The 10,206-nt window shown below is 30.7% G+C and overlaps 1 protein-coding gene across 3 annotated transcripts in view; it reads left to right on the top strand.

Moving 5' to 3' along the window:
• LOC119835260 (inositol-trisphosphate 3-kinase homolog) overlaps positions 1-10,206 on the top strand; it is a 61,531-nt gene that overhangs the window by 39,175 nt on the left and 12,150 nt on the right. The window contains exon 1 of one of the 3 annotated variants that reach the window (XM_038359983.1): positions 4,099-4,297. The exons of 1 other annotated variant lie outside the window; for it this stretch is intronic. In XM_038359983.1, the coding sequence (XP_038215911.1) occupies positions 4,271-4,297 (27 nt within the window). In that variant the 5' untranslated portion in view covers positions 4,099-4,270. Of the gene's footprint in view, positions 1-4,098; positions 4,298-6,005; positions 6,285-10,206 lie in introns of those variants that run through there. One more of the 3 variants, XM_038359980.1, reaches the window with a different exon arrangement.

Raw genomic sequence — 10,206 nt, 5'->3', positions numbered from 1 at the left:
TGACAGATTCGAAATTCAAATGTAATATTTTTTTATAATTAAGTGTAACAGTATTTATGGCCAGACTAAGTATGTTTTAAGTATTTTGTTTCTTGCATTGATTTTGAATGTGATTAAAATATAAAGATTGGTAGGTATAAACTTACAAACCCTTTTATATTTTTACTATAAATTAATTGCTCTAGATCGTAAATGTTGTTACTATAATTGCCTATAACAGTTATTATAAATGATTATAATGTGTTAACTCATTGTTATGAATTGAACGCGTAGGTGTGTATGTTACGTGGCGAGGAAAACGCTAATTAACCGATAAATATTACGTGTTGTACGTAATACGTACTATCGATTTAACGATACAATTTATTATTTTGTGAAATGGGCAATTTTTCTTCGAACACGAAATCAGACGTAATTTTTTTTGTATGTTTTTTTTTTTAATTTTAAAACTCTTTACTAGAAAAACAGTTAAACATTACAATATTGTTAGTATGAGAACATTAGTAGGGTTAGTTTACAAGGTACAGTGAGATCCGCAAACTAGGCTTTTGCCTGTATCTATCTTTATGTATAATCTTTCTTGTTAAAATAAAAATACCTAAAAATAGATAATAAGATACCTATAAATTAACAATAAATATTTGTGAAATTAATAAAATCCGCTATGTAAATATACCTGTCGGCTGCACCATATACGACATTTATTTAGCAAGCCCATTCGAATAATTATGCGCGTACCAATAAATATGTATGATATTATACCATTGACGTCAATCCGCGGTGCTGCACGCTGCTTATACGGCGGCGCCCTGTCCTGCTGCGGAGTGCCGACCCTCTCCCACGGCCATTTACCTCACTTTCTGGATTGTTCCTGGGCTACATGATAAAAATTAGCTCGAATGATTAATTCATGTATGATAAAACTGGTCTGGCATTCGAACCAGGTATACGGGAAGCTAAGAATTGATGCGATGACACGAAATAATTTTATTATTGATTTACACGAACTTCTAGAATAAGACAGATAAGAGATTTGTCAAGTTCTTAAAGAGAATCAGTATCAAATTTCTTTTATTATTTTTATAGCAAAAGTAGTTTACTCCATATCAATTATAAAAACTTCATATATAAATCCTTGTTGATAGATAGGTATGTCATTCGTTTTTTTTAAGACTAATTTTATATTCATTTAACCATGCTCTCTAATGAATTCCTGTGTAAACGTAAATTAAAAAAAAATGGCGTTCCGGCAATAAATAAATAACAGGCTTATTTATTACCTAGAATAACTAGTCTCACACAGTGAAATTGTTGACGTATTATATTCTAGTCAAAAAAAACTTATTCTTCTCTCTTGAAAACAACTTCACCTGTCAAATTTCAAATATTCAGTTGTAAGTCATGGATAATGAGACAAGATATATAAGATATTTAATTTTTAGTTTTATAGCATTGAAATGCTTTATAAATGAAAAATTTTATCACGAGGGCGGGATCCCGCCTAGTGATCAAATTTTTTCTATTCTTTCAAAATTTCTCATATATAAGATAGTAAGATATTGATCTTAGGCAAAAAAATACCGCCCGTTTAGATTCTATACAAAATGCTAGTCCCTTCCTAAACCATAAAGGTCATCTCTCAATTTCACAGATTTTGTCGTAGGTACCTATGTTGTTATATGTTAATACAAAGTAGAGGTTGTTTGCTAACAACGAAGTAGACATATAGATCAGAAGGGTAGTTGAAGATATTACATGTTCATGTTAAAAATGGCCTATGCTCTTAGAGTGATTCGTGTTATAATTAGCAACACGTTCATTATAACCTCTTTATTACAAAAGTCAGATGACAAAGTATTGTAGTGAACTATATAAAAAAAAGAACCGGGTCAAAGCTCCAACACTATTATAAAAAAAATTTTTCATGTTCGTAATTCTAATCTGAATTGTACCTATTTTCATCGTGTTGCCGTAAATAAGAAGTTAAAATTTACATTGTTAAATTATTGCTATAACTTGTCTTATTAAGTTTAAATTCTTACTATTCTATTTATATTTTCGTTCCAGTATATGAATTCTTTCATACAACCAAAATTCATATTATACTAAGATGTTAGTATATATTTTAATAAACGGTACCTCATGAATAAAATTACATATGAGATTGCTCGTTACAATGGAGCTTATGTATTGTTTCCTTATTATTTCAAAACATAATTTAATTTGACAACGTCAACTCTGTCCTTGATAACAATATTAGTTCAAGGCTAACAAGCAGTATATATAACTAGGTAATAATAGCGTTACCTACTTATACAATCAATCATTCTCTCGTTATGCTTAGTGACTTTTTTTCCAAAAGCTAAAATTTGGGTACAACTTGTATGGAATAAATTTTTAGGGCTTATTATGCACATTGCCCATTAAAGGAAATTTCAATAACGACATTTGATTTTATCTCCGATTAAGCACTTGGCATTTAACTGAAAGTAATTAAATATAATTTCTTAGTATGGGCCTTGATTGTATATTATGTTATCTAAGCTTTGGATCATGGCAAGCAATTGACGTCACCGCCCACAGGGTCAACCCACTACAAAGTGTAAAATTACAAGACATATCATATTTAATTTGTTGTCATCCTAAACTGTTATTATTTGTGGTTTTTCGACATGCTACATCGAATTATCTAGAAAGAAAACTTGCAATAAGAAGCAAAGATATATTTGCATTTTTATCTCGAAACAAATAATAATAAACAAAGGCAGTAATATATACAAAGCCATATATAATTAAATGTGACCTGTCGCTCTTGACACAGTAATTACTTCATTTAGATTAATCACAGAACAATAACTACAATACGTTTATTTTAATCGTTCCGTGAAATATACTAAAATTCTTAATGCATTTTAAGAGTAAGATTATGATGTAGCTAGTAGGTATTCGATATTTATAGAAATAATGTTTGGTTATGCAAATCTTGATCATATTATCGCATATGAAAACAAATTCAATGAATAACAATTATTTTGTAATTACATAAATTTAAATAGCATTTAATAAAAAATTACCCATCTAGGTATTGTTATAAAAAATGAAAATTTACTTTGGTGGTACGATACTAGTAATTTTATTAGAAATTTAATGAGCTTTGGAGAAAATGACCAAACTTACATTTAGTTTTGCAGTTGCCATTATTAATGTCAATGATTTTTTTTAGATGTCTGTACTTTGTTCCAATCGTGTAACAAAGGCAAGAGCATTTTTTTGCACCTAATCTGTTCTTTGAGCCTTTATAACAGCAATATTGTATTGCAGTACAATAGTACTTCTGAATACAAAACGAGACATAAATATGGTCATGTTAGATATCGATTCACTTGTCCATTACGATGTTGTAATACCCCCTTTTACTTTCAAAGTTTCAATTTCATTTTTTCATTATCTAAATGGCTTTCTTGTCACTTCGTCCATATGGTCATTAAATCGTTAACGCCTACTTTCCTGACCTACCTCTACTATATTACAAAAACAATTACTGACTTTGACTCAACAAATACCTTTCAGGCATGTCTAGGCGTTGTTATCTGTATCTCCACGTACGTACAAAGATAATTCATTACAACTTGTTACTATAATGAGAGAGAATATGATTATGCTGTATGATAAACCGACATAAAAAGGAAGAGTTCTCGTTGTAGAATTTTTATAAACATTTTTATAGCTAAAAGTAACATGTTTATATCATTGTTGTTTTTTTAAACACTTAACGTCGGTCGATCTTACTAAAAACAAAATTTCGGTAGGAATAAGGGAGTATTACTTAGCTTCGAAAATCTTACAATTTTATTTTTATACGTGCATAGCATTATTTTAATAATTTATTTTCTGAAAGATGTTTTCTAAATAATATTTTAATGCTGTTAAACTTAATGACCAATTTTATTTACTTTTTTGTAGATACATTGAAAAAAGTTGTAGTGTATGTTCTAGAACTTTCTAGAAACCGGTAATACGTATAGATTCACCAGACCGGATTTTTTACGTTTGTTGGCAACCCAACGGGAAGAAGGGTGCGGGACGCTTGCAGCCGGTGAGGAAAACGACGCGTTACAAACATGTTCTTGGTGTTTCGATGCTACCATAAAATAATAATAATACGTTAAAAGATCAAATAAGTTATAAAATATAAACACTATTGAACATTTTAATCGTGCATAAATGTGATTAGTTCATTTGCTTTGTTGAATGGATAAGAAAAGAGGTTATGTTGACAAGAGAGCTTGGATTATTAGTGAGTAAAATCATCATATTATTTAAGTCTATATGTACGTTTATTTGTACTAACATACTCTGTAATCAGTATACAAGAGTAATTAGGAACTTCAGTCACAAACAAATATTGTGAAATCTGTATACTCGACGATATTAAGTTCAGTTAAAATCTATACAATATTCTATGATACATATCGCAAAGTTTATTGTTTACCAATAAAAAAATTTGTTTGCCCCTACATAGATTTTCTTATTTTGTCGGTACGTGACATATTTTACTATAATATTAAGTACACATCTATATATCTAAAGAGGATATAAAAGTATAACGTATTATGTTCGATTCATCATGGTATAATGGATCACCAAATTTAAACGTCATTTAATCATTTATGAAGAGTGGACTGTAACATGAATCTGGAATTGTAAACGTAATGTTTTTAAAAAGGAAACAAAAATATAAATATTTGTGACTACGAAAATGGTTTTTAAACACTTCATAAAATACTTTTATACTTTTATAAACGTTACTCAAGAATCATAATAATTACATACTATCTCCTTTTTTACACCTATTTAAAACAAAGAATTGCTGAAGAAAATTTATATTATTACACATCAAACCATCGCTTAGACAAATAATTTTATCATTATGTGTTGAAATTTAATGTAAAAATTATTTAATAAAAGCATGAAAAAGGTAATTTTTTCTGTGACATGTGTATATGTACTTAACTGTAATTACGCTATTATACTCATAAGTGATTATTTAAAAATTAGTGCCTCGTTTGACTCTATTTTTTTAATTTGAAATTACGTAATTTCTGCAGTAAGTACTTATGATTATAGTTCAAAACAATGGGTAATTGTAATCTATAATTGATATGACGCAAATCCCTCTTTATGTTCGCTATTTTTCTTAACCAAACAAACGTAAAAGTCTTTTCTGTGCACAAGGAAAAGGCTCATATTTAGGATTTGAAAATTGCACCTATGCACTTATTTCTATGCAAAAGTATTAATTAGAAAACAAAACACATTCGTAAAAATACATGTCCGATCAAGGTAAAATTAAATATATAAGTTGGTACTTAGATCAATATTTAAACCGAAACTGTAGAGTAATTTTATATATTACTTTACTAAGTACAATAATGAATGTAACACGTTCATAGCTTATCTCTAACGTGCGTACAGCTTATCTTCTACTTCCGTTGCGTTCTCTAATCGTTGGTTGCATTTTGTGTTTATCGCACGAACATGGCATGTGTATCAGATAATTTTCTCGTTTATAGTTATAATTATGCTGTCATAATGCAACATTGTTCTATTACAAAATGTAAGTAAAGAATCGTAACTACATATTTATATAATTGTATTATACGTAATAACAATTCCAAACTTTTATGAAACTAAGCTTCCGTTAAACCAAATAATTCAAAGAACAATAACACAAACTCTTAAGTTCTAGGTACCTACTATGATTATTTTTTTGTAAACGATGAACATGAAATAAATAATCTCGATTAAAATTACAACGCGCTTTTTCAAGGCGAAAGCTCGGCCCACATTACTTATGTTCTGGTTTCGTCGTCCGATGTACATAGTATTTAGTTATTTATAGTAAAAGCGGGTCAGGTCGGTGGCCTGGCTGCCGCAGGCGGAGCAGGGAAAGTCAGCCGAGCGCGGATACTAGTTATAGAGTTTCCTTTTTGCAAGTCGGTCCGAACGCATGCGCGGGGCGCAATGTACGTCAGTGTTGCGTGGAACCGACGTTCACTTCGGACGCGCGATTAGCACGTTAATTTGTGAAGTATTCAACGTGCCGTGCATATGGATAAATTGTGTTTGTGTGTGTGAAAGTTACCATGAGCGGCACGGGGGTCGCCTCCCGGGGAGCGGAGTCCATGTCCCTTCCCACGGACCTGCCTGTCAGACTGTACATGCGAGCGTTGCGGCAATACCAAAAGCTATTGGATTTGAAAAGATTCACGTCTAAAGATAAAGTAAGCGGAAATGTTTTCATATCCTACGAATTGCACTATTTGCATTGCTTAAAGGTTCTTAGGATTCGGGACGTGGTGCTTGATGTATTATAATTTATCCGCGGTTCAGTCACCTCCGTATAAATTATACCCTATTCAAATATCACGGTTTCTTTGTAGTATTCATAATCAGTAGGAACTATATACGATATTCAAGCTTGTTTTTCAACTCTTTGTAATATATGAGCACTGAGCAGTCGGAATGTACGATACATTCGTATCATTTTGTCTTGTTCTCATGTGTAGAATTCGGACACGACCTTAAGAGAGTTCTTGAGTGACCTTATTCAACTTTATGTAGGTAGCACTCAGTAATATTACTCTATATTTACCTTAACGATGCCTTGCATGTTGAGAACTACGATCTCCTTGCATATAAAGGATCTTGGATCTTTGTTATAATATGTGCATGATTTATATCGTGCCTTTAAACGTATACATTAGAAATAGTTCTCTAAATATGTGAATCAAATGTGAATTTATTACAATATATCTATGATATCCAGGTTCATTCATACCTTCGTTGATTTAAAGGCTTTTAATATTATAAATATTTTCTTTTGGCACTACAAGTCAATGTATAATGAAAAATGTGCAAAAATGTAAAGGATTAGAATGGGATCTTACTTCGTCCAAATAAAAAATGAGATATCTGCTAATAAAGTCCACACATACACATGTACAAATATATTACAAGTGAACTTGATGAAGGAATCTGATAACTTAATTTTTTTGTATACATCCTTTCAACAGACGCCAAAATTATGAACAATCAATATTAAAAATTATCTCGACGACCAGCTTTCATACAAAACAAACAACTCTTCGATCTCAGTCCCCGACTTCTGCTAGTTATGAATATAAAAGCATCAAACCCAACACGTTTTTCGAGTGCGAATATTTAATAATACGCATAATTTAATAACTTATCTGCGTACATTTTTATTACTATAAGTTTATATGCGAGAAGAAGATAGCATGATGATTAATCTCCTTGACTGCGTGGGATAATAATGACACATGAGCTAAAGGTTTATATTACAAAGGCGTTTGTTACAAACAACAATATACCTTTAATTATATAGATCGAGGTTATTTTGTATCACTTACATAGCGTGGTTAGCTCATATTACACGAGTAACATCTGGTTTATATATGTTACATCGCTATATAGCTATTAAATATAATTATTTGCTATATTGTATTATAAATGCGTACATCGAACGCCTCTGTAAATTTTTTACTAAAACAAGCTTCTGCCTTCGAATAAACGTATTATGTACAATCTAGTTTTTATGTTTCGTTCTTAGGTTGGTAAAAATATTCGTTTACTTTATTAGAAAACATTTGATGAAATACGCGCGCGGTTTGATCAAATTTTTATGTCGCAATAAATGCTGGCTATGATAATATTGCATAATTAGAACAATCAAATTAAAATATACATATGTTCGCTAATATTCATCACATTAAATTATGATTAGCAAAAAATGATCAATGATAGAAACGAGATATTACAGAGCTTAAGGTATAAATATATGTACTTAATTATACAGGAGATAATATGTACCTATGCATTATACGCAAGGTCGACAAGTGAAATTAATTGAAGCTAGCTACATACGAGCAATTTTTGCTGATATTCTCTTGATTCAAACCAATAAATAAATTTGAGCACACACAGCGTTCAGTTTATATTTAGTTGCAACTGCTATATATTCAGTTATTTACAAATATTTAGAAAAAAGAGTCTAGAAAAAGTGGCAGACAACTAATTTTCTTATCGATAACGCTAAAATAAGTATATTCCTTGTACGTCTGAATAGTGATACATTTTCTATCTGTCCATTGCATTGAATAGGTATAATTGACGTTATCTTAATTTGGCGTTTCTCACAGTTCCAATACAATGGCGTCAGTGGAGTGGAACATCTTTTGTTTCGTTTAGGTTTTATTTAACTAAGGGTAAATCAGTACTCTAGAAAATAGTCACTCTTAATAGAACTCTTAGAAGTGAAAACACCATTAATGAATTGATCGACAATCTCATAATGCGACCGCTTGGTCGAGCGATGTTTCAAAATCTTAACATTTATTGATTCAATTAAAGTTTTAAATATCACTAGAAAATATGTGCACATGTGTACATCTGATGGTTAATTTTTTCAAACCGTGATACATCTTCAGTTAAAAGCAAATTTATCTCTCTTCTTCGCTGTCACCTTTAAATACAAAGAAAAATTAACATTCGTTCCACTTTCCCTGTTCGCGACTGACGCATAAATATCTCTTTGTTCTCACGACAGATTTACTAATAGTGGGTAGGTATCCCATCATTATTGCAATACAATAAGATGTGTAACATTTATCATCAAAGTGACGTAGAGCATCCAGTTGTAAAACTTTTAAAAAAGGATTTTAAAGCCATAGACAGAGGAGAGGAACATAATGTGGATGACAATGCGATCTGAACATAATATATATTTATATTTTGACATATATATTTTGATAGCATTCCTGTGCACTGTATGAAAAAAAAATAATGTATATCCCCCCGGTGCTGTGGTATAGACCCTACAAACGGCAGTAATGACTTAATTTTTATATTGAATGTAAAATTTATCTAATTATCACGTAAACTTTGCTTTGAATCTAGAATTTAATATCGATATAGAATAGTAACTAAAATTTAATGAGCTTTAGTAAATATGCGAGTATATTACGTAATGCAATAACAATAATATAGTCGTGCGATTATTTGACGCGTGATGATAACGGATTCTCTTAAACTAAAATAGACTCATCTTGTCGCAATGTTATTTTAAACATTAGATAACCTATGATACCTACTAATTTAAGCATTTAACACAATATTGAAATAAAGGTTCAATTAAATGTCACTGCGTTTTAAAACTGTTTTTATTGTTCTTTTTGTTTTTAGGGTTCCGTACCCAAAGGGCAAAATGGTATCCTATTACTAAAACTCAGTTTTCTGTCCATCTGTCCGTCCGTTTGCGACCAGGGTGTAGAAGCTTGTGTTTCATGAACCGTGATCCGTATTTCTGCTGCCGCTATAACAACAAATAGTAACATAAATTGTCAAGTGCGAGTCGAACTCACGACACTAAGGGTTCCGTACAAATAAGCTAAAGATCAAATACAAAAAAAATGGTTAAACCTCAAATTTAAAGCCGTGCCAACCGTGGCTTAAGCTCATCTTTTTGTATTCTACATGAGTATTCAATTCAAACATAACTTTATATGAATAAAACAGGAAATTGTTTTTTTATGTTGGTACCTATTGATATCTCAATAAAAATAAATTGCCATACTGGTTTGTGACTTCTATTTTTCTTTTTTTGTAAGTATATGGCACTAGCCCATCCCAAAAAGGGACGGATGCCCTGTGATGACTGTACTATGTATTTCAATTCCTTTTAGTATTTTTTGCGACTGGTCTTCACGTATAAGCTAAGTCTACTTATAAATATCAATTGTTTGGTGTTATATTTAAGTTTATCTATATATCTACCTATTATATTTTTACTGAATGTTTGTTTGCATACATAAGTAAATCATTAATTATTGTTTAACCCGTACATTCAAATGGCTTAAATGTACAAATAAATTCACCTAATATCGACCCTGATTTTAATTAAAGCGTACGTAAAATAAATTATGAAACACGTGATCACAAATAAATATATAATATTTGTATTAATGACTCCTTACAAAGATATGTTCTAGCAAATAAAAGCATATTCATGATTTGTTCATTATTCCAGAAAAGTATAAGCGAAACGTGTAAACTTTTGAACAAATTCCCTCTTTTTCACGCCTGAAAGTAATTGAACTGATTCGGATGACATTTGGCATAAAAGTA

Source organism: Zerene cesonia, chromosome 20 (genome assembly GCF_012273895.1).
Source record: "Zerene cesonia ecotype Mississippi chromosome 20, Zerene_cesonia_1.1, whole genome shotgun sequence".
NCBI lineage: Eukaryota > Metazoa > Arthropoda > Insecta > Lepidoptera > Pieridae > Zerene > Zerene cesonia.
This window is presented reverse-complemented; position numbering and strand designations above follow the sequence as displayed.